The sequence below is a fragment of the Hylobates moloch genome, unplaced genomic scaffold (assembly GCF_009828535.3).
Source record: "Hylobates moloch isolate HMO894 unplaced genomic scaffold, HMol_V3 SCAFFOLD_1, whole genome shotgun sequence".
Classification (NCBI taxonomy): domain Eukaryota; kingdom Metazoa; phylum Chordata; class Mammalia; order Primates; family Hylobatidae; genus Hylobates; species Hylobates moloch.
In genome coordinates, this window is record NW_026652276.1 from 157,450,053 (window position 1) to 157,476,594 (window position 26,542).

The 26,542-nt window shown below is 35.0% G+C and overlaps 1 protein-coding gene across 1 annotated transcript in view; it reads left to right on the forward strand.

Moving 5' to 3' along the window:
• The first annotated feature begins 20,535 nt into the window (after positions 1-20,535).
• The window catches only part of THSD7A (thrombospondin type 1 domain containing 7A), a 475,310-nt gene continuing 469,303 nt past the window's right edge, over positions 20,536-26,542 (forward strand). The window contains exon 1 of the mRNA XM_032760458.2: positions 20,536-21,094. Within this exon, the coding sequence (XP_032616349.1) occupies positions 20,917-21,094 (178 nt within the window). The 5' untranslated portion in view covers positions 20,536-20,916. The remainder of the gene's footprint in view (positions 21,095-26,542) is intronic.

Sequence of the window (26,542 nt, forward strand, 5' to 3'; positions counted from 1 at the left end):
TTCTATTCAATAACTTGTCTACAGCTCCACAGCTTTGCATAGCTCCAGTTGTGCCATTATCATGTTGTAATTGAAATGGTGTTTACCAAGTAGATTTAGATTCCTTCTTTATCACATTGACTGTTTTCACGAGTCTATATTTCTGTAGAAATGTTAGAATCCATTTGTTTGGTTTAGAAATATCCTTCTGCATATTTTACTACCACTTAATAACATGGATTAATGTAAAAAATTTTATGTATATAAAATGGATTAATGAACATATTAAATAATTTAGGGAAAATGAGCTGTTTACATTTAAATAGGTAAATGTTTTCCTTTAGTTATCTCCCTTTGGAGAATTCAAAAATTTTATATAGGTCTTATATACACTTATTAATTCCTAAGTATGTTTAGCCTGTCTCATTTATCAATTATAAATGGGAATTCAAACCTATTATTCTTAATTTTCAGAAAAGAGGTTGATTTGTTTTAAACATTACATTTTCTGAATTTTTAAATTTATATAAAATATTTTTCTATTGATATCTTTGAGTTTCATAGATAGATAATGTTGTAATTTTCAATTAGCAGTTATTTTTACTCCCTTTTCTAATATTTGTCCATCTTATTTCTTTCTCGTCTAACTACATGTACTCGTACTAATAGAATAATGTTAAATTCCATGGCAATGGTGGCATTTCTGTCTTGTTCAATAATTTAGTGAGAATACATTTGAATGTTTTATATAAGAAAAATATAACTACTTTGATATGATCATGATAGGAATCATGACTCATCATTTATAAAAATATTGATCTATTCTTTTATTTTTTTCATAAGAAATGTTATCAAATTTATTTTTAGTGTCTTATGATATTTACGAAGTATCTTCTTTTCCTGTGAATATGGGAAAATACATAGTATAAATCCAAATATCTAACCATCCTTGCATTCTGGGCATGATCCTAAATAATATTATTGTTTATTCTATTTCTCTATTATGTATCTGAATTAGCCAATATCTTATGTCAAAATTTTGCATTAATATTTATTAGTGAAATTAACTTGTGATTTTATTTTGTGGTTATATTTCAGTTATTATTGTATATCTTAGTATTGTGCTAGCTTCAATGAGACAAGATAAACCCCTACAACTTCAAATCACATTTTAATAACTCTATATGTGAATTATTAAATTTTAAATAAACTTATCAAAGAAGAAAAATAATATGCATTATCTAAAGAATTCGAACAGAGTACAACATTTAAAAAAATTAAATAGCACAGTTCTTATAAAACTGAATAAAACATTCTCATTAAAAATGATGGCATTTGGGGACATGGCAGGCCAACACCATTTTTTCAGAGACCCTGTTGATGCCAGGCTTGGGAAAATTAAAGGCAAGATGACTTTGGCAAACATCAACATAGCTCTTTGCTATCCCCTCCCCCTCCTCATCCAGCATCATCACATCAGGATGTTCTCCTCGGTCAGGATGATTTGTCTATATTGCTTTATTTAAAACAAATTTATTTCCATGAGTCAAGTGTAATGTGTTGGGACAGTATGCTTCATAAAGTTGTATGTTGATTTGTTTAATTTCAAATAGTGGAGAGATAGGCTACTTCACTAATATATAAAAAATAATGAGTTTGATGATATTTATTATTTTATAGAGGATAAAATGATACTTATATCTTGCTATGCTTTATCCTTTCACTGGTGCACAATGAGATTAATCTTCTGTCACCACATATAAAAAAAGGCAATCCCTCTTTTATTGTCACTTAACTGCTTCTGCACAAAAGCCATCATCCTTTTATATGAAACCTCAATAATTTGTCACTGGTATCACCAATTCTAAGCTAGTGATTAAACTATTTCAACACCATGATATTCTTGGTAATTGCTGTCGTTTCCTAATTATATTCTCTTAAAAGGGCTTGATCCACTTTGAACTTCTCAAATAAAAGTGTTGCTAAGGCAACTAAATGTGATTTGCAACAAAAATGAACACTCACTGCAACAGGATATTTCAATGAACACTTCCTTTTTTTAAAACCTCCTTTGAATTCAAATTTGCTAAAGGAAATAAATACACCTTTGAACCTAATATAACCAACACAGGCAGTAATAGGATTTCATTAAAAAGGAAAAAATCTACAATGTTAAAGTTGAATACTTGACAAAAAAGGAAAGAGGGTTTACTTGAAAGGTACTAGTAGGCGAAAATGAGTTCTATGTCTCTACCTCACTGTGAAATATCAATTAATATTTTAAATAGTACAAAGTATAACATCTTGAACCTAATCTAAGTTATTTACTGAGCAAAACAATTTAGACACCTCCCTGGATACTCAGGGGTGTAAAGAACACACATAATTAGATAAATACTTTTTATAAAAGTTGAGTAAAATTAAGCAATGTTCTTTGACAAACTATTTTACTCTTTGAATTTCATACTCTTTGAATTCAACTCTGTTTTTGTTAAGTTCTCTTTTATTGTTTTTTCAATAATCTTCAGGTAATTTTCATTACTTTCATTGCATTTGCTAACTGGGCTGGTATCTAGATTAACCAAGTGCAGCTTAGTAGAGCTCCTATCCTACAAGGTGAGTTTACATTTCAAAATTGTGCTCAGAGTTAACAATTCTGAAGATAAAACTCACATTCTAAAAAGTGCTAAACATCTTGATGACTTAAATAGTCTCCACGTGAGGATAGTTTCTTAGGTCTTTAAAGCATTCCTCATGTGACAAGCAAATAATAGGATAACAAAAATCTGTTAACATACAGGATTAAAATTAGTGTTACAGAATGAAACAATTTGATGATTATGGTTCCATCATCTGTTTTCCAGTAATGCCGTAGATTTAAATACAGACTACAAGTTTAAACCTTTTAAACTTTGTGTTTACCTAATTATTCCAGAGACTTTATTTATTTATTTATTTATTTATTTTTTGAGACTGAGTCTCACTCTGTCGCCCAGGCTGGAGTGCAGTGGCGCGATCTGGGCTCACTGCAAGCTCCACCTCTCGGGTTCACGCTTTTCTCCTGCCTCAGCCTCCTGAGTAGCTGGGACTACAGGCACCCACCATCATGCCCAGCTAATTTTTTTGTATTTTTAGTAGAGATGGGGTTTCACCGTGTCCGGAGACATTTTAGAGGAATAATTTATCTATAGCATCAGGGTCAAAGCAGTTGAGGGAATCCTGCAGGGAAGTAGATTTGTCAAACCATTGGTATCCGGAATGGTAAGAGGCTAAATGGGTCTGTGTAATTTAGCGAAGATGACAACTTAAGTTTCCTGCAGCCTTGTAGAGATATGAAAGTTAAGAGTCTAATTTCAGAGCAGTACGCGCTCATGACCTTTTTGTTGCACAGTGAACTCTGATTAACGCTTTCACCCAAGGTACTAAAATAATCATTAACTCAATCAGAATCTTAACTAAAATATAGACAATTGAATGAACTTCTTAATGCAGATTTTGCTGGTTTTAAAGATCGGCCTCCTAATTGGAAGAAATTATAATAGTTTCTCTGTTGTTGCTATTACCAAATGACTTCAATATAATTTGATTTGTGGGATTTAATTACCATATTCGTATTATCTCACTAAAAGAAGTATAGAAAAATCTGCTAATTAGTTTTCTAATAAATGTTCTATTAGACTAACAAAAGATCTTCAAAAGTTCAGGATGTATTGGGCAGGAAGGATAGACCACTATCATTCTGGTAGCCAAAGCCAACAATTACATTATTTTGCCCAAATTATGATTAGAAACAAATATTTGATAAATTGTCCACATAAATAAATATTTTAATGGAAAGTAACAAATTAAATTAATTAAAATAAGTAAGTCTTCCATCCCTAGATTTCAAAAATAACATTCTTTGTGATAATCTCCGGGTCACTATCGTTATTAGAGAATTAAGATTCCAAAAATGTTAATTAAACACAAAGTAACCACTATACCCGAAGACCTGAGATAACTTGGGTATTCTGTGATTATCTTTGTTGAAACACAGACTTGGTGTTTTGCAAAGAAATCATTTGTTCTGCCTTAGTGAAGCTAATTATTCTCAGCATGCAACCACTGTTTCAAATTGCAAAAGGCACATCAGCGTTTGCTGTATGTTGCAGGAATTAAAACCCAATCAAATGAGATAATGAAGTGCATACAAAGAATATGATCTCACTTTTGCAGTGCAATAAAAGTGAAAGCCATTTAAATAAATGTTGCAAAAAATCATAATTTACACAGAGAAAACATGCTGTAAAGCAAATGTTTACTATTTAAGTACTTACTGCTTAGAGGTAAGCATTAGGTTTATTTATTATGTGGTTAAGATACTTCATTTTAATGACTGAAGAATATGGTGCTAACAGTCCAATATGAAGATTAATATAAAGCAGGTTTTTAAAAAAATTCATGGTAAACTAAGGAAATAGACTATATTATATTAGGGATAAACATATACACTTAACAGGAATTTCATGAGAATATATTAAGTAAAGGGTTAAAATGAACCAGCATTGGTACTCCTCTGTACTTGTATAATCTAAAAGAATGAAATACATCAGTGCTCTTACTCATTACAAAAATTCTTTGCTAATGTCTGCCACAACTTATCACCCATTTAAAAATCTCTACTTATTTTTTTTTCTGCGAAACATGTTTTGTTTTACCTAAGGAGAAATAATCCATTAGTAGACCCCATGATTGCATAAGCTGGTGAAATATAATCGGATCTGGTTCTATGTTCCATTTTACTGAAGATGAATTTCTTATAATTTAAACCCATTGAGTTAGTATTTTTTTATTGTTTGCTTTCGGTTTTTTGTTTTCTTCCATACTAGCCATTGTCAGTGGTGCTTCCTATTATCTACACCAATACCATCTTTCAAGTCACATGGGGTGAAATTAAGATGGATTACAGGTTTTGTCTTTTGCTTGTTATGGAAGAAACCATAGCAAGCTTCCCTTTCAGCTGCCAAAAATATACAGTCATCTCAGCAGCCCAGAATGTGAAAACAGCAGGATTCAAACATCAGCAATGACAACACAGAGAGCATGAAGTTTCTGCTGATTACACACTGTGGGGGCTGCCTATCTGGAGCAGTTTACTCTGCAAAGTATCAATCGAGGATAATGCTCATTATTAGTTATTTACATGCCAATGTGATATCCTGGGTATTAATACATTAATGGGCTTTTCTCTTGATTCTGTCTTCTTTCTTCATATTACATTTTATCTTTGCTTACAAATGTCAGTCACATGTATTGCATTGTCCTAGAGTGGAAGAATATGTTTGGCTAGCATGTAATGTTTTCAAGCTCAGTGTCATGCATTCATGAATGCTCAGTGAATGATGCATGTTATATAAAAGTCTCCCTGTCTCCAGAATTTGACACAGTGTTTGGCACATAATAGTTACTGTAAAAGTGTTTTCCATTGGTTGAATAAATGAGCAAATTTTCACTGAAGCCTTGATAGGGGAGACATAATAAGGATCATAAATGAACTATGAAAAAATAAATGGATATTATAAACTTTTCCACAACCACTGGGTCAGAACTCAGTAAACACTGGGAAGAGCTCAGATCTAGATTTTAAAAATGCACAGTTTTGATGGTGTTACTCTTAAGTTAGTGTTAGATTCCTATTTTTAATTTGAACTAAAAATTTAACAATTTTAGAATATTCAGACAGTTGCAAGATGTGGTTTCTCTCACTTTTCCCTTAGAAACACACATGTTTATAAGGAATTTTGACAGCAGTCTCAACTCATTTACATTGAGCACTAATGACGATTTGGAAGTGAAATACGTTATAGATTAAATAGTACTGCCTGCCAACAGTTTTGAAGAACTACTTTTATTCACATCCCTACTTAGCTGCTTATGTTCATCTCGTCTTAGCTGAGTCAAGTAAACTTATGGTGAGCTATTGTTCAGCCAACTTGGCATCTTTTAACCCGATATTCAACTTAGAAAGAAAAAAGTTGTTTTAAATACCTTTTACCCCTTTTTATCAACTTCTGAAATCTATTGCAACATGTTCTGTGCCTTATGAGCAAATGAAAGAAAAACTATTTTCTTTCTAAATTGCAAAACAGTATATTGTCATGTGCCAAGACAAGTTTGCATCTGTATCTCAAGGGGAAAAAACTTTCGGAAGTAGCAGATCTACCAGTAGCAATTAATTAGAAAGTTTTTCATGTTATTTTCAGTAACAGTCATGTATTAGCAGCTTGAGAAAATTGCTAGCAATGGGTGCTGTCAACATAGGATTAGCACAATGGATGGAGTTAATTTACTAACATTTGCTTTTCTTCTCAAATTTTCATATCTTTATCTTATAATGAGGTTGGTTTTCATTGCCAAATGGTGAAGTCAGCATAAATACAGATTTTTAATTGAATTATAAAGCATAGAGTGTGAGCTGTAAGCATATCTTAGTCCACAAGAATGAATACATCTTATACTTGTAAATGATAAGACTGGTCTCTTTTCACCACCCCATATGCAGAAATATAAGGAAGGCCAGCCTCCTAGAAGGCAAAGAAGAATCAATTTAAAATATTAGTAGCAAGCCTGCCAAAATTATTTGTCAATTTTTCTAGAATAAATATAACTTTTATATATTAAATTATATGCCAAAGGAAAGCTTTACTTTTTTAGTTCATTTATGGGTAATTATATATGCCAAGATGCATTACTCTCCTAGGAAAGTGTTGTCCTTGTATTCACCATATTTATCATGTCTGGAATAATGGGACACAGTTGTTTCTCTTCCTTTCTGATTAGTAAATCGAAAACCTTTTAAAATTTTAGGCATGTGAATTGTTGATTTAAATTATTTTCCTCTTTTCACAAGTATTTGTCTTTTACCTGTTGTGGACTTTGTACTCCTCTAAGCAAATTTAAATTAGGCAAATATTATGTTTATTATTTTTTTCAATAAAGACGTTCTTTACAGAATCACTGATTTTCAGAAGCTGTCCCCAGTTAAGACAACTCTATGTACAGAGAACTCATGGTGTTCCACTACTTCCAAACTCATCATTAACTACATGGAAAAGTTGTTAAACTTGTGTATCTTAATTTTTTTCATTTGTCACATAATAGTATCTTCCCCACTTATTTCATCTGATTATTATAGGTTTAACTGATAATTTATGTGTGAAAGTAATGAACACCAGTCAACTAAATGTTAAACATTTTGCTTTTATATTTGATTTTAAAAATATACAAGAAAATAGAAAATAAAACATAAACTCTCAATTAAATAAGTTGAACATAAGAATTATCTCTGCTTTAGTTCGAAGCCCCAGCTAACATCAACAGCGTAATTTAAAATGTATAAATTCTTAAAGCCAAATAGAGAAAGAGAGGCTCTAATACAATAAGTGGTATCAAAAAAGTTTATTTAAACAATTAAAAATCCAATCAAGGGAAAACTGTTTTAAATAACTCAGCAAAATGGAGGAAGTTGAGACCATAAATGCATCAAAGAGTATAGCAAAAATATTCATCCAGAAGGCCTAAATTCAGAGGCATTTTATACTCTGAAGGTGAGGTATAAAGCAAGGCTATCAAGCTACACAATCCAAGGAAAGCTATTCATTTTGTGAATAATAGCTAAGGGATTATGAAGTTAAGTGTGATAACCTTTTATTCAAACCTGAGTCTGAATACAGAGTTTTAAAAGGGTAACGCAACATGAAACTTCTGTTTACCTCTTTCATTAAGGGCACTTATTTTCCCCTTTCTATGATCTGATTGATCTAGCCTCCTTCCATTATGAATTTGCTTTCTTATTTGATCGGAGTTGAGCCCTAATAAAGGTCCATCATTATTGACTTAATTCCTGCTAGCTCTCTGGATAATTAAATCCAATTTTTATATTCAGTGATTTCTAATCCACTTTTGTCTACCTAAAGGCCTAACAATTTGACTTGAAAACATGAGGAGGGTTAGGCCTGGTGTGGTGGCTCATGCCTCTAATCCCAGCACTTTGGGAGGCTGAGGCTGGCAGAACACAAGTTCAGGAGTTTGAGACCAGCCTGGCCAATATGGTGAAACTCCGTCTCTAGTAAAAATACAAAACTTAGCTGAGCGTGGTGGTGGGCGCCTGTAGTCCCAGCTACTCGGGAGGCTGAGGCAGGAGAATTGCTTGAACCCAGGAGGCGGAGGTTGCAGTGAGCCGAGATTGCACCACCGCACTCCAGCCTGGGCAATGGAGCAATACTCTGTCTCCAAAAAAATAAAAATAAAAAATATAAAGAAAACATGTGGAGGGTTATGATATTATGATATTCAGGTAAGCAGACAAAAACAGACAAAATCCCAAAACCCTATAAGCCTCTTAGGTAACACAATTACCTGAATATAGAAATTTATGGAACAGTTAATGCTAATTTTTTATCAAATCCATTCTATTTTCTTCATAATAGGTATATAAGGAGATAAGTTTACCAATTTCCTTTGTAATTAGATTGGGGCCATATAATGTCATTTTGCCAAAGGTATGTATATAGAGAGATAATATAAACATCTGATATAGCTCTCTTGCTCTATTCTTCTTTTCAGTGGCAACCACATAGACCACATATTGAGACATGAAGCCAAAAGGTGAAAGTAGCCATGACTCCTTGGAGAGTAGAACAGATGACTAAGTAAATTTGAACATATATCAATAGAAAATATTTAATCTGATGAATTTAGAGGGGAAAAAAGATAAAATGAGCCTCAATGATGTGTGAGTCAGCATCAAGCATTTCAACAAGCAGGTCATGGAAGTCCCAAAAATAGAAGAGAGAGAAGGGGGCAGGAAAAAACATATTTTAACAAATAGTGTTCAAAAATTTCACAGATTTGATGAGAAATATGAATGTAATCACCTAAACATAAAAAAAAAAAAACCCAGAGTAGAATAGATTCCCTTCACCTAGAATAAGAAAATAGTATAAGGCATCAAGGGAAAAATGACTCATCAAGTGCAAGGCAACCACATTAATATAAATAGCTAACTTATGATCAGGAGTAATAGATGTCAGAAGACAATGGAAGCTCATACTCAAAATACTGAAAGACAAAAAAGTTGTCAACCAAGAAATATTTATCTAACAAGACAATCCTTCAAAAATGATGGTGAAATAAAGAAATTGCCAGATAAGCAATGTCTGAGAAAATTCATTCCTAGCAGACCTACTTACATGAAATACTAATGGAAACCTATAGGTCTGGAAGGAGGTGAAACCAGATAGTAACTCTATTCCACAGAAATAAATACAGAGCGTCAGAAATGGTATGTTTAGTACACATAAAATATTTTATAAATTTATATTTTCTCTTAACATCTCTAAAAGATATAAGATTTTATGCAGCAATATTTATGACACTTTTTTTGTTAAGGTTGTAACATACAGATCACATAACAGAGAGGAGGAAAAGGAGTGATAGTGGGAAATAATTCTCTATCTTATAGGAATAAGTTAATCATATTCTGAAATAGCTGTGAAAGGATGAGGTAGATACTGTAGTCCATAGAGTAACCATTAAGAAGTTCATGGCTATTTAAATATAATTAAATTTTTTTTTAATTCCAAAGAGTAAAAATCGTATGCTAAAAAGTACAAAATAAGGTATAAAAGAGGAAAAGAGGAACAAAACAGTTATGATATGTAAATAGATATTCATAGCAGCACTATTCATAATAACCAAACAGTAGAAACAACCCAAATGCACATCAACTGACAAATGGATAAAGAAAATTTGGTTTACCCATACAATAAAATATTATTCAGCCTTAAAAAGCAATGAAGTACTGATTTTTGTTACACTATTAATGAACCTTAAAAATTTATGCTACATGAAAGAAGCCATTCACAAAGGCCACATATTATATAATTCAATCTATATAAAATGTCCAGGTAAATCCACAGAGATAGAGATTGGATTAACAGTTGTCGCAGTCTGGGGCAAAGGGAGAACGGGAGTAACTGATAAGTTTGGAGTTTCTTTTTGTTTTAATGGAAAAGTACAAAAATTATTTGATGGTGATGGTTATGCAACTCTGTGAATAAGACAGTAAATTGTATACCCTAAACAAAATTATATCTAAGTCAAGCTGTTATTTAAAAATTGCATAAAACAAATAGAGAGTAAAGAACAAAATGATAGATGTACGTCTAACCATATAAATAATCACATTAAATGTGAACGAACTATGGGGAAGGTGGGATCCTCCAACAATTGCGTTTCCACAAAAACATCAATTTGAAACACTATCCATAAATGAAAATACCTTCACAAGTGCGAAAAAAATAAAAAAATACAGATGAAGGATTACAACACCTGGATGAAGCATAGAAATAAGAAAAGACATATTGCAGAGGATAGGAAGGATAGTTTTACATTACTTGCAGTACCCCTTCACAACCCCAGGCAGCACAGTGTAGAGAGAAGCATTGTCCACTTTGGACAAAGAGAGGAAAATGAGCCCAGGACTTTGCCTTGGACCACAATACCTGAGCCACCAGAGGGAATGCCTAGCATTTGGTAGGCTCCCATGGTTCCAGTCTCCAGGCCAATACCTGCAAACTGAGTTTCCACATCCACCCCAACACCACAGCCCCAGACTTCAGGCCTGCACAGAGAACTTTATCTCCAGTTTGCATCACTGCTGAACTGACTTCGGCTACCCCTGGTTTCACATGTCTCACAGTGTCAGAACTCCCCAGTGGCTCCAGGCTCTGGGCCTGCCCCAGCACCTTGCCAGTTCCAGTGCACATGGGCTTCAGGCCAATTCCAAGGGATAAAAGCGTAGGCCCATAAAGATCCAGGCTCCAGATCTGCCTACCTGCTGGCCTAGGCACCAGTCCAGCTAGCTCTGACTCCAGCAAGAAGCCTTTTCATGGACCACATCACACAATCTGACTAGACTCTGAATGAGCTGTTGAAGGGCTTTTCTAGACAAAGCCAGTCTGCAAAAGCTGGAATATGTACCTACTTCTTCAAATGATCAGACACCAACAACTGACCACAAAGACCAAGAACAATCAGAGAAACATGACATCACCAAAGGGACAAACCAGTGGCTGACCCTAAGGAAATGGAGATGTATGAACTGCCTGACAGAAATTCAAAATAACTGTTTTAAGTAACCTTGGTGAAATTCAAGAAAATACAGAGAAACAATTCAATGAAATGAAAAATTAAATGGCCAGAATGATAAATTCAGCAGAAAGATTGAAATAATAATTTTTTTAAATAGAAATTCTGGCTAAAAATTACAATGAATAAAATTAAAAGCACCATAGAAAGTATCAACAGCAAAATTGTTGAAATAGAAGAAAGAACCTATACACTGAAAGACAGTGTATTTGAAAATGTACAGTCGGAGGTGAAAAAAGAAAAAAGAAATGAAGAAAGCCTATGGGACTTTTGAGACAATATCAAATAATAACCTTATTAATCTGTGTTGTTCGAAAGAGAAGGTAAAATTCCAGGGGTAGAAAGCATGTTTAAAGAAATAAAAGCAGAAAATCTTTAAACCTAGAGAAACTTACAAATATCCAGGTACAAGAATGTGGTACAGGAAGGTCAAAAGTCTCCTATCAGATTAAATATAAACAGGACGACTCCCAAAACGTATTATAATCAAACTGTCAAAATCAAAGATAAAGCATCCTGAAAGCTGCAAAAGAAAAGAAAAAAAAACTTAGAGTTCCAATATAACTAGTAAGATATTTATAAGCAGACAGCTTATAGGCCAGGAGGAAGTGGGATAATATATTGAAAGTATTAAGGAAAATAACTGCTAATCAAGAATACTGTGATTAGAAAATTTATCTTCAGATGTGAAGTATAGGTAAATAATTTAACAGACAAACCAAAGCTGAGGGAGTTCATCACAACCAGACTTGTCCTATAAGAAATGCCAAAGAGAGTTATATAAGTGAGAGAACAGAACACTAATGAGTAACATGAAAACATCTAAAAGTACAAAATTTTCTGGTAAAATAAATACATAGTCAAATTCAGAATACTCTGATATTGTAACAGTTGTGTGTAAATTATTTATATCTTTAGTACGACAGTTAAAAGACGAAAGTATTAGAAAGTAGTAATAGTATCAATAAATTTTAGGACATATGCATTTTAAAAATACATAAATTATAGGTCGGGTGCGGTAGCTCACACCTGTAATCCCAGCACTTTGGGAGGCTGAAGCTGGCAGATCATGAAGTCAAGAGGTGGAGACTATTCTGGCCAACATGGTGAAAACCTGTCTCTACTAAAAATACAAAAATTAGCTGGGCACGGTGACATTTGCCTGTAGTCCCAACTACTTGGGAGGCTGAGGCAGGAGAATCCCTTGAACCTGGGAGGCGGAGGTTGCAGTGAGCCGAGATCGAGCCATTGCATTCCAGCCTGGTGACAGACCAAGACTCCGTCTCTCTCTCTCTCTCTCTCTCTCTCTCTCTCTCTATATATATATATATATATACACACACACACGTATATACATAGAAAGCGTATATACATATATAAATTGTGACAATTTTAAAAAATCAAAATTGGGGGTAGATTAAAAGTACACTTTTTGGTTTGGTTTGGTTTGGTTTGCAATCAAAGTTGTTCTCAGCTTGAAAAACATTTTTGTAAGCCTGGTAGTTACCAGAAACCAACAATTTATAGTAGATGCACTAAAACTAAAAAGTAAGGAATCAAGGAATATCACTAATGAAAATAACCATAATGGAAGACAGCAAGAGAAGAAGAAGGGAATGAATGATCTATGAAACACCTAGAAAACAATTTTGGCAGTAGTAAGTTCTTACCTATCAAAAGTCACCTTGAATGTAAATCGATTAAACTTTCCAATCAAAGGGCATAGGATGTTTGAGTGCATAATATAACAAATCCCAACTATATGAGTTTCAAGGATATACATAGGTTGAGTAAAGAGATGGAAAAGATATTTCTTGCAAATAAAAACAAAAAAAAAGAGCAGGAGTAACTATACCTGTATCAGATAAAATAGATGTTAAGTCAAAACTGTAAAAAGAAACAAAGAAAAAATGAAGGTTATTATATAATGATAAAAACCTCAGTTCAGCAAGAGGATATAATAATTGTAAATATATATGCACTCAACATTGGAGCACCTAAATATGTAAATCAAATATTAATATAGCTGAGAGAGACTACAATACAATTAAAGTAGGGGCCTTCAGCACCCCACTTTCAGCAATGGACACATTATCCAGACAGAAAATCAATAAGAAAACATTGGACTTAAACTATACTCTAGCCTGAATGGACCTAACAGACATAAACAAAACATTCCACCCAGTAGCTGTAGAATACATAGTCTTCTCAAGTACACATGGAGTACTCTCTAAGACAGATCATGTTATGCCAGAAAATGAGTCTTAACAAACTTAAGAAGATTTAAATAATATCAAGTGTCTTTTCTGACTACAATGGAATAAAGAGAAAACAATAATATAAAGAACATTTAAAATTTTTAAATACATGGAAATGAAACAACACATTCCTGAACAATTGAGTCAATGAAGACATTAGAAGGGAAATTAAAGAAACTTGAGACAAATGAAAATGGAAACAGAACACACTAAATCTCATAGGATTTGGCAAAAGTAGTCCTAAGAGGGAAGTTTATAGTTGAGTATAATGTTAGCTATGGGTTTGTCATATATATAACATATATGTGTTTATTGTGTTGAGATATGTTCCTTCTATACCTAATTTGTTGGCAGTTTTTATCATGACAGGATGTTGATTTTATCAAATGCTGTTTTCTATATCATTTTAGGTGATAATATATTTTTGACCTTCATTTCATTGAGGTGATATATCGCTTTATTGATTTATACATATTGAGCCATCGTTTCATCTCTGAGGTAAAACCCACTTGATTGGGGTATATTATTTTTGGTATGTGGTTGGAATTAGCTTGCTATTATTTTGTCAATAATATTTGAATCTCTGTTTATCAGCAATATTGGCCTGTAGTTTTCTTTCATTGTTGTGTCTTTGTCTAGTTTGGGTATTAAGATAATGCTATACCCATAGAATGGGTTAGGAAGAATGTTTTCATCTTCAATTTTTTGAAAGAGTTTGGCAAGGATACCACTAGTAAAAAATGTTTAGCAATATTGCTGCTACCTAGTGCCAGGGTCTTTTGATTCGTTACGTTCCATCTGGGATGAGGTTCTTCCTCATTGTAAGTCCTGCAGTGAGCAATCCATTCCCCAAACTCTGAAAGGTTCTGAAACAAAATACAGTTTATTTTCACCTGATGTTAAAATTAAGGGGTCCAATCATTTGCAGCAGATTTTGTTTTCAAACAGGTTTTTTAATGAATAAAGTGGAGAAACAATGAGATTAATTTTATATAAAACAATCTGAAATTTAAAATCTGCCCTTCCCTCATATATAAAATTACAAGCCACCAAAACAACCAAACAACCAACAAACCAACAACGAAACAGTGTTTATTAAGAAAAAAAAAAAGGAAAGAAATGGGAAAGAAAAGAGAAAAGAAATACTAAAGCCAGAATTTGAAAAAACAAAAAAGTAAAATATATAGCTACTTGTAAAGATAAAAGGTGAAAATTTCTATCTTTTAATATAGGCATACCTCAGAGTTATAGAGAAATCAGTTTCAGACTATTGAAATAAAGCAAATACAGTAAAGCAAGTTATGCTAATATTTTGGTTTCCCAAGGCATATAAAAGTTATTGTTAAACTATACTATAGTCTATTCAGTATGCAATAGCATTATGTCTAAAAATGTACATAATTTTAAAATACTTTACTGCTAAAAAATGCCTGTGATCATCTGAGCCTTCAGCAAATTGTGGTCTTCTTGCTGGTAGCAGGTGTTGCCTTGATGTCAATGGCTGCTAACTAATCAGGGTGGTAGTTGCTGAAGGTTAAGGTGGTTATGGCAATTTCTTAAATAAGACAGCAATGAAGTTTGCTGCACTGATGGACTCTTCCTTTCATGAAAGCTTTCTGTGTAATATGTGTTGCTGTTTGATAGCATTTTAACCACAGTAGAACTACTTTCAAAATTGGAGTCAGTCATCTCAAATCCTGCCATTGCTTTATTAACTAAATTTATGTAACATTCTAAATCCTTTGTTGTTATTTCAACACTCTTCATAGTATCTTCACCTGAAGTAAATTCCATTTCAAGAAACTACTTTATTTGCTCATTCCTAAGAAGCAACTCCTCATGTGTTCACGTTTTATCAGGAGACTGAAACAATTGAATCACATCTTCAGACTCCACTTTCAATTCTAGTGTTCTTGCTTTTTAACTGCATCTGTATTGACTTCCTCCAGAGAAGTCTTGAACCCCTAGAAGTCATTCAGGAGGGTTGAAATCAACTTCTTTCAAACCTGTTGATATTTGTATTCTGACTTCTTCCCATAAAACATTAATGCTCTTAAAGGTATCTAGAATGGTGAATGCTTTCTAGAAAGTTTTCAAGTTACTTTGCCCAGATCCATTAGATGAATTATAATCTAAGGAAGCTTAAACCTTACAAAATATATTCCTTAAATAATGACTTGAAAGTCAAAATTACTCCTTGAACCACGGGCTGTAGAGTTGATGTTGTATTATCAGGTATGAAAATATTAATATCCTGTATATCTCCATTAGAGATCTTATTTTCTGATCAGTAGATCTCAACAATGGGCTTAAAATATTCAGTAAACCATGCTCTAAAGAGATGTGCAGTTATTCAGCTTTATTGTTCCCCTTATAGAGCACAGGCAGAGTAGATTTAGTACATTCTGGAGGGCCCTAGGATTTTCAGAATGGTAAGTGAGCATTGGCTTCAACTTAAAATCACCAGCTGCATTAGACCCTAACAAGAGAGTCAACCTGTCCTTTGAAATTTTGAAGCCAAGCATTGACTTCTCATCTCTAGCTATTAAAATTTTAGGCGGCATATTCTTCTAATAGAAGGCTTTTTTTGTTTATGTTGAAAATTGATTGTTTAATGTAGGTACTTTCATCTGTTTGTGTTGAAAATTGTTTAATGTGGCTACTTTCTCAGTGATCTTAGCTACATCTTCTGAATAGCTTGCTACGGCTGCTTCACCTTGCAATTTTGTTATGAACATGGCTTCTTTCCTTAAACCTTATGAAACAATCTCTGCCAGCTTCATACTTTTCTGCAGCTTCCTCATGTCATTTGGTCTTTACAGGTTTAAGTAGATTTGGGGCCTTTCTCTGGATTAGGTTTTGGCTTAAAGGAATGTTGTGGCTGATTTGATCTTCTATCTAGATCACTAAAGCTTTCTCCATATCAACAATAAGGCTGTTTTGCTTCCTTTCATATGTGTATTTGCTAAAGTAGTACTTTTAATTTTCTTCAAGAAATTTCCTTTGCATTCACAACTTGGCTAACTGGTGCAAGAGGCCTAGCTTTTGGCCTATCTTGGCTTTTGACATGCCTTCCCCAATAAGCTTAATAATTTTTTTTTTTTTTTTTTTTGAGACGGAGTCTCGCTCTGTCACCCAGGCTGGAGTGCAGTGGCGCGATCTCGGCTCACTGCAAGCTCTGCCTTCCGGGTTCACGCCATTCTCTTGCCTCAGCCTCACCGAGTAGCTGGGACTACCAGCGCCCGCCACCACGTCTGGCTAATTTTTTGTGTTTTTAGTAGAGACGGGTTTTCACTGTGGTCTCGATCTCCTGACCTCGTGATCCGCCTGCCTTGACCTCCCAAAGTGCTGGGATTACAAGCGTGAGCCACCGCGCCCGGCCAAGCTTAATAATTTTAGGCTTTTGATTGAAAATGAGAGACTTGTAATTCTTCTTTTCACCTGAACACTTAGAAGCCATTGTAGGGTTACTAATTAGCCTAATTTCAATATTCGTATGTCTCAGGGAACAGGGAGGCCCAAGGAGAGAGAGAGATAGGGAAACAGCCTGTTGGTGGAGAAGTCAGAATAAACAACAACATTCATTCATTTAGTTTGCTATTTTATATGGGCAGAGTTTGTGGTGCCCCAAAATAATTACAGCAGTAACATCAAAGATCACTGATCACAGATCACCATAACAAATACATTAATAATGACTTTTGAAAAATTATGAAAATTATCAAAATGTGATACAGAAAGGAAGTGAGCACTTCATGTGGGAAAAATTATGTTGATAGACTTGCTCAATGCCAAGTTGTCACAAGCCTTAAATTTGTTAAAAAAACAAACAAACAAAAATATCTGTAAAGCACAGTAAAATGAGGTGTACCTATAAACTTGGTGGGTGGGTGTCAGGGAAGGGGAGGATAGAAGGAAGCCCAAAATAAATTTTGTCTCTTCCAAATCTTGGTCAAGTGTGACACCTAGAGGTTGAACAAATAGAATTCCTTTGGGTATTTTTTTATTTTTTAGGATGCAAAATGCATTTATGTGGAGAATTATTTTTAAGCTTTTATTTCAAAATGGACATCTTTAGATACTTCCATATATAATACTATCAATAAATAACTATATTTCTTCACTTTTTTATAATTATAAAACTGATGATGTTAAAAGTTGTTTCCCTTTCCATCAAGGAACTGAAAATTTCATAATTGTTTTAAAATACTGATACTAATGACTAAAAGTCATTGTCATGAGTCTCATGGGTTGTAATATATATTTATATGTTTATGTTCTAATAAAAGAGAAAACAGATGTGTATAGGTATGTTCACATCCTTACCTCTGGAGTTTAGAAATGATAGTAAAATTAATAGCGGCAGAATAAAGACACCTATCACATGAGAGGTGATAAGTTTAGAATTTTTTCATTTCTAAATATTAAAAAAATATGCTTTGCATTTGTCATTCATTGGTTTGGAGAACTTTTATTGCACTGGCTCATTAATATTTGAACAGTTCTCCATGAAAAATGATGAACGATTTACTTCATGGCAGGCTGTACAGATGGTCAATTTAATCTGCATCCTTGAGACTTCTTATGACTAAATTTTGACATCATGTCATTAAACATTTGTGTATTATTGTTTATGTCATATTCTAGGAAACAAATATTGCTATGTCTTGCTATCTCTTGCCATCTATCAGTTTTATTGATAGGGTTTATCTACCTAGACACTATACCTTTCACAAAGGAACATGTATCAGAATATATACATCACTTTTGTCTCCTCAGAGACCCATACATTTTTGTCCTCAAATGCAATAATGACATTGTTATGAACAAATGTGTGGCAGGTGTGGAGACAAATGTTTATATGACTTGGATTCTCTAACCTTGTTCAGAGATATCTTTGCTGATGATTGTGTGTGTTTGTGTATGTGCATGTGTGTGTGTGACTCCTAGGCCTTGTGTACGTTGAAATTGAAAGAAGGAAACCAATTGTTGGCTATTTTGAAACACTACTGCGGAACATATCACCATAATTGTGTATTGTAAATGGCAGCAAATTGGAACCTAGAAATTGGCCCCATATAATGCTTGAATTTGTAGCTATGATGTTTACACTCTTGACAAGTTGAGTTATTATTATACCACCATGGGTAAATATAAAGATCAGAATCTTAAAATTTCTTTTGACAATAAGCTGTTAAGAATAGTGTCAGATGGCTTTTTGAAGGGCTAGGTAATTACCTTGCACATTAACTTAATTCCTCAGATTCTCTGTCCTCTGTTACATAATGAATTCCCACTTGGTGAATTGATTGGCGCTTCCCACGAATGCGTTGGCTGCTGTTAGCAGAGTATGTCCAGTTTGAAATCCTTCCTGTGCCAGAGTTAGAGGATTTCAAGGTTTAGGGCACTAACAGTAGCTGAGAAATATAAGCAGAAAGGATGGGAAAATGATTCCTTGTGGAGTGGACATGGAAATTTTCCTGAAACGACAGAACCCAGGAAGCAATAGCAGGTCCCATTTCCTTCTGTGGTGTAACTGTTGAAAGAAGCAATCCTTCAGGGAACCATACATTAGTTAAGATCAGGCTTCCTTTTTATTCCTTATCAACCTATAATCTTTTGATTGTTGCCTGTTTTTCACCAGTGAAGAAATAGTAAGCCACACTAGCTTATCTCTCCTAATCACAGACTCACAGAGCTAGGGCTCTCTGAGCTTTTAATTCCTTCTTAGAGGCCTAACAGAGTGGAAAGTAAACAAAGACCAAATTTGCAACCTTCAACGTAGCTAATTTCCTCTGATGTCAGAATACTTAAACAGGCAGGACCTGGGAATTATTTGATCAAACCCGCTTTTAATCTAATGCATGCAGAAGGGCTGTGTCTGGAAGGCTTTGCAAAATGACAAGGGTCCCAAGGGAGCCTTATGGAAGGCTTCCTCTTTCCTCTTTCAGAAAGAGTAGCTTCCTCATTTTAAACTCTTGGGTAGCTATGTTGGAGTAAATTCATAAAAAGTAGTTTTCCTGCTTTTAAAATTTTATTTTATTTGGCTGAAAATTGCTGATGGGATAATAGTTTTCTTTGGCTTTCCATTTGCTGAATTTTTAATGGTTAAATGACTACTATTTTAGCTTTACTGTGAAATGAATTAATAATAAAAGATATTATTATTAGCTAAAGAGAGAAGGAGAAAGGGGAAAGCATTATCTGACTTCACACACATTCTTCTGTTACTACTGGTAGAAGAAAGTGAAAACACAAAGGACAAAATATGCAAACACATGTGGTTCCTTATTTAGATTGTGACAGGCATTTTGCTACGGTAAGAGTTAAGAAAAATTGGTGTCAGGAAAATTTTAAATGAAGAATTTACTAATTCCAAGATATCCAGACAGCATTACTGACTCAGTTTGGCCTTCAATTTGACTCACAACTATCTGAATACTTAGAAGTAGCATATTTTTGAGAGAAAGAAGTAGATGAAGGGACAGAACTCTATATACCTGAAATATAATTTTAATTTTAAGGGTTTTTTTTGTACAATTGTATTTATGTAATGAGGTAGCATTGGAAATACTCATTAATACTAATTCAGTTTTAAAGGCTATTAAAAGACAGTTTAATTTGTCACAGAACATCAATATTGCTCATATTTTTATTGATAATAGACTAAGTTAAAAACAACATTTAAAGAAGCGTTTAAGTGCATTTTGACAAGTAAACACATCTGCTCTCGTGTTTTCACACCTGATCTCAAATACTGCTCCCCACACAAAGTAATTCATAAGCCATGGCTTAAAAATAGATAATAAACACTGATGCTTTGTGTAAATACGTACTAAGAATAGCATGCCACTAGATCTAGCATTTGACTCCTTGGATGACAGTGAATATCAATGCCTGTTATTTGTCATTCTGAAATCTGCCGGGTGATGATTCTTTTTATCGGTGCATCCTTCCAAACATATATCATCGCACCATGTGCACAGGAGTTCTTTAGGCGGGTATGTCGGAGCTGGGTGTCGCCTGGCTGGCCCCTCTCCCCTTTGCTCGCCCCCTTTCTCGCCCTCGCGCTCTCGCCTCCCTCTGCCTCCAGCCCGCTCTGCTCCTTTGGGCTCACGCCCCCCTCCTCCCCCTCCAGCTGGCGGGGGCTGCGCTGCCTCCCAGACCTAGCAGACCTGCCCAGTCAGCTGGGGCCCCCTGAGGACAGTTGCCTCCGGAGCCGCCGGGACCTGCCATTCTGCGAGGAATGGCAGCGGCAGCAGCATCCCCGCCAGAGGCGGCGGCGGCGGCGGCTGCAGCGGCCACGGCCACCACCGCGGACGCTATTGTTCCCTGGTGTTAGACGCGCTCTCCCTCCTTCTCATCTGAAGCGAACAATAGCAGGAAAGAGCTTTGCTTTCTGTACTCTTTGAAAAGACGTTCCAAGAGCGGAGAAAAATTCCCTGCCGAGCGTGCTACGGCTCTGGACCCTGGAGTGGCTGCGGGCGGCATGGGGCTGCAAGCCAGGCGCTGGGCGTCCGGGAACCGGGGCGCTGCGGGGCCGCGCCGGGGCGTCCTGCAGCTGCTGCCGCTGCCGCTGCTCCTGCTGCTGCTGCTGCGCCCGGGCGCCGGCAGGGCTGCGGCGCAGGGCGAGGCGGAGGCGCCCACCCTCTATCTGTGGAAGACTGGTAAGTGGGACGGAGTTACCCTTTCCCCATCTTCACATCTGGGGCCACATTAAGGAGCTGATGGGCTTCTCTAGGGACCCCAGTGCTTTTGGATGGCTCGGTTATGCTGGGATCCTAAGGTAAAAAGTATGATTTCTTAGGAAGCAAATAGGTCATGTCCGATGCAATGAGGAAAGAAAAGCATAACAACTAAGAGGCAACGGTGAGTAGCTGGAATATTTCTCTCGCAGCTCTGTAATGAGGGCAACGCGCACTTCCATAATGAAGTGCATTATTTTTAACCCCTGGATTTTCATTCTACTAGGAGTTTCTCAAACAGATTTCTAGCAAAGAACAAGCAAAGAGTTTAGTCTAAGTCTTTATTCTTTAGGCAAGCAATATGCCCACTGTCATGACATTTGTGGATATAGAGTTGAATTTGTTAACTTTAGCTTTGTGATATGTGGGACACCTCAGAAACAAGCCAAGTGAGGGCGGTTCCAACAATTAAAGGCAAATGGGGCTCCAGCGAGCCTTCAGGAAAGACTGAAAACTCAATTATTAACTAGCGAATCGGAGGATTTTTAAAGTGTACAACTTTTAGGATGTCTGGGTTCAAACTTTCTCTTCCTTCCTTGAGAATTATTTTGCTTTGTTTTTCAACCACCCAACAAAAGCAGCTACTAACTGCCCATCAGTACCCCCTGGCAAAGTTCTTGGAGGTTCTGGCGGGGGCCCTGACAGGCAGGAAAACAATACAGAGTGAAGCATTACCAACCCCTTTTCTGCGGGCTCTCTTTCTCTCTGCATTAAAAAAACATTGAGAATTCCTTAGCGGACCTGAAACTTCACATGTTCATAGGAGTAAAATGGAAAAAGATTATTCCTGTTGCTTAGAGCTAGGGGGTAATTTAAGAATAACTTGGTCACGCCAAACATTAAGAGAATGTTGTAGTTGAAAGGGAAAGTATGTATTCGTCATGGGGTTGCAAACAAGTTTCAGGGAGTGGGTGTCTTTTCCTGCTTCAGCCCATCTCTGCACCACTGCTGAAGAGACAGCTCAATCTACTCTACAATTGCATCACTATCGGTATCTGGAATTTTTAAAGAAGTTGCAGCTATCTAGAAATTTAGTGAGGAGATTAAACAGAAATTTATTTAAAGTCAAAGTACACAATTTGTCTTAGAATATTACATGAAACACATACAGATTTTAAAAAGCAAAATTATTCTTGCTAACACCTTAAGTTTGAAGATCAGTTGAGTAATGAATTCAAATGAAATAAAATTAATTTATTTCAATTTGAAACAAAGATTTGATGATCTCTAATTTAGCTTAAGCTAGGGTTTTACTTGTTAAAAGCACATTCATAATGACAAACATTAATCAAATTATAATTTATCATTAAATGGTATCATATGGATGCTTGGGGAGAGCTTCTTAGGTAAGTCAGTGTAGGATAAAATAGTAATTGCCTAGTTGAAATTTATACTAGCAAAGTAACAAGAGCCAAGCAATAATTCAGATGGAAAAGAGCCCAGCCAACATTCACTGTACAGCATCTGAGGTGTCAATGTATGTCATCATAAATGTCATGGTAGGAACACAAGCCAATAAACAGCTTAAAATAGTGGGAAGCTCTCAGAAACAATGATATGGAGACCTTGATTCCAGTGCCAGTCCTAGCTCTTGCTAGCTATAGGAATTTTGGCAGTTCACTTAACTTTTGACCCTTGGTTTTCTTAACTGCATGTAAATGTGATGACACCTTCTTCTGCCTATCTGTAGTGTGTGAAAATCACATGAGTTATGAGAAAGTGATTGGTAAACTTCAAAGCTGTATGCAAATATAAGCTAGTATGATGAGGATGTTAAAGATATTTCTTGAATGGTGATCCTTGGTTTGGTAAAAAAAAAAAAAAAAAAATCATTCAATTGGAAAGCAAAATAATGACTTCTTTCTTATTTTTTTTTACCAAAGGGAAAGGAGACTTTAATGTGTCTGTAAAGGAGTTGAAAGTAGTTCTCAAAAGAACTAGAGAATATTTAAAGAAAAAAGATATACCATAAATGAAAATTTAGAAGTTACAGAATCACTATATGTGTATCACTTGATGAAAATAAAGAGGCAAGAAGGGAATTGGAAGAGAAAAGAGGTGAGATACTCCAGAATATCTATTCCAATAGGGTAAGCTTGGTCTTGGTACAGAGGATTATAGAGAATCATATTAATGGTGAGATTATTGAATTAAAATGATGTAGTGAAAGTTGTTACACTAGATGAAGATCTGGGACAGGAACTCAAACTGTGTATGTTACTAACATGCTGTAGAACTTTGGTAAAGTCATTAATCACTTTGGTTTTTGGCTTCCCTATTTTGTAATATTCATTAAGTAGATAAAATGATATCTAAGGGCCTTTTTAATCCCTAAAGTGCTTCATATATATGAATGCATATGTCGGATACATATATTATAAATACACACATAAATACATATATACAACAAATAAGGGTATATAAAGTTGACCCTTGAACAATGCACAGATTAGGGGTCCTGACCTACATGCACAGTGGAAAATTTATGTATAACTTTTGACTTCTCCAAAACTTAACTACTAATAGCCAACTATTGATCAGAAGCCTTACAGATAATATGAACAGTCAATTAATACATATTTTATATGTTATATGTATTATATACTATATTCTTACAATAAAGTAAGCTAGAGACAAGGAAATGACATTTGGAAAACCATGAGGAAGAGACAATATATTTACTATTCATTAAATGGAACTGGATCATCATAAAGGTCTTTATCTTCATTGTCTTCACATTGAATAGGCTGAGGAGGAAGAGGAAGATAGATAAGGGGTTGGTTTTGTTGTTTGAGGAGTGGCAGAGGTGGAAGAAAATCTGCATGTAAGTTGAACCGCCCAATTCAATCATGTTGTTCAAGAGCCAACTGTACACATGTGTGTATACATATAATATATACACATATAATACTTATACATTATATGTAATGTTAAATATCTATCTATCTCTCTCTATATATGCTTTATTAAGTCAACTCACAACAAAGAGTTATTGAGGACCTAAAATATGTAACCACTGTGGTAAAAGCTGAATGGGATACTGCCATCCCTGCCATCGAGAGACTCACAATTACCTTTTTAAAAAAAATTCTTATTCAACTGATTACAGGCTTTAGGAGAAACTCACAATTAAACAACACTATAAGTACACAATTGCAACATGGCATACCATACACATGAACAGAACGTTATAAGAACAGAGAGGTTACTTGGCTGATAAAGGAGGTGTGAAGGGTCTCAAAGATAATTTAATATATGATCTGAGTCTTGAAGGATGAGTTGGATTTTGACTGAGGAAGGAGTAGAAGCACATTCTAAGCAGAGAGAAGAAAAAAAATAAAAATGAAAAGGCACGGCTGCTTTCCTAGATCTTGAAAGTCCCAGTAGTACACAGCACCTCAAGCCCAGAATGTTGGATAGCAATGAAAAGATTTCATGCCAATCCAGTGAGTTAGGATCAGATTATCAATAAACTTTCAAACAATGGTAAGATATTGGACTTTAACTTATAAGTAGGTGGTAGCCACTGTAAACTTTGAGCAGAAGAGTGATATTTTGTTTGTCTAGAATGAAGAGAGATGAGTTTAGAAGCTGGAAGGCCAGTGATGTGAGTCGTTGACTGAGAGACAAAGGGGAACAGAACTCCGACAATAGAAGTTATAGCAAAGAGTGAGCAGAAGAGGGCTTGAGGTCACACTGAGGCAATGTTAGCTTAGATTTAGGGTGCAGGAGATACAGTGCCTTCCAGGGAAAGTAGGAAGATGCCATCAAGGTTTTCATCATGCCTGTAGCCAGTAATGGAGGTATAGGGTATGAAAAAAGGAAGAACAGATTTCTTAGTGTTGTGAAGAAGAATATCAATTTAATTCAGATATACTGAGCTTGAGGTAGCAATGACATATTTAGACTAATATATCTCATGGGAAAATTAGTGAATGGGTGATTCAGTTTAGGAGAAGTAGTTAGGCTGAAGGTGTAAGCATGGAACTCAATAAATGTATATTTCAAGCCATGGGAGTGGGAGGGATCATTAAAGCAAAGAAAATACTGAAAAGAAGAGCCAGGATATTTCACAGAGAATATTGTGATATAAAGGGCCACAGTGGGAGAAGATCTAGAGAAACAGGCTAAGAAAGTATGGTCAGAAAAGGTACAAGGCAAATGACAATACACACTAGATGAAGAAAGTATTTTATAAAGGAAGTTGTGACAAAAAGTATTTAAAAAATTTAGAAAGGCTAGGAAAGGGATTCTAAAATATTTTAGAAAATATCAAGTATGAGGACTTGGTAAGATAATTCACAGTGTTTTGGGAAACGACATTTTAGGTATAGAGGTAAAGATATAAACTTGATTGAATAAAAAACAAGATGGTAGAAAAGATACAGTATCAATAATGTTGAATAACTAAGTGGTATGTAAGTCTCTCTACTACAATGTTGTTGTTTTATAAGGAGGAAAAGCCCAGAATTTCAGATATTAAAAATTATTTATTAAAATATAAAAGTCTGTTGGGCATGGTGGCTCATACCTGTAATCCCACAGCTTTTTAGAGGCCAAGGTGGGAGAATTGCTTGAACCTAGGAGTTCAAGTTTACAGTCAACCGTGATTACACCATTGTACTCCAGCCTGGGCGACAGAGCAAGATCCTGTCTCTAAAAATTAATTAAATAAAATATAAAAGTTAAAATTTTCAGCACTTTTGTATCACGGTCATTTCAAAGGTAACTTATCTTTGTGTGAATAATTGGGAAACATATTTCATACACACAAGAGGCATAGCATTTATATTACTAAAAGATGAATAACTACTGTTACTAATAAGTGTTAATGACATTTGCATTTTTTTTTTTTTTTTTTTTTTGAGACAGAGGCTCACTCTTTTGCCCAGGCTGGAGTGCAGTGACATGATCTTGGCTCACTGCAATCATTGCCTCCTGGATTCAAGCCATTCTCCTGCATCAGCCTCCCGAGTAGCTAGGATTACAGGCGCCTGCCACCACACCCGGCTAATTTTTGTATTTTTAGTACAGACTGGGTTTCACCATGTTGGCCAGGCTGGTCTCGAACTCCTGACCTCAGGTGATCCGCCCGCCTTGGCCTCCCAAAGTTCTGGGATTACAGGGACATTTGCATTTTTTATTATTCTAGCATATGAGATTGTTTCTATAATAATTATGGTTAGTTATATTCACTTGGCAATTCTAAATTAAGAGTGTCAATGAATTGAGCAAAATGCGACTGACTTAGCATTAATCAGACAAAAAATGCTGAATACATAAACTTTTGTCAACTTCCGTCATAGATATATTTTCAAAAATATCTTAATGAAGTAATTGAATTTATTTTTATAATGATGAAATTACACT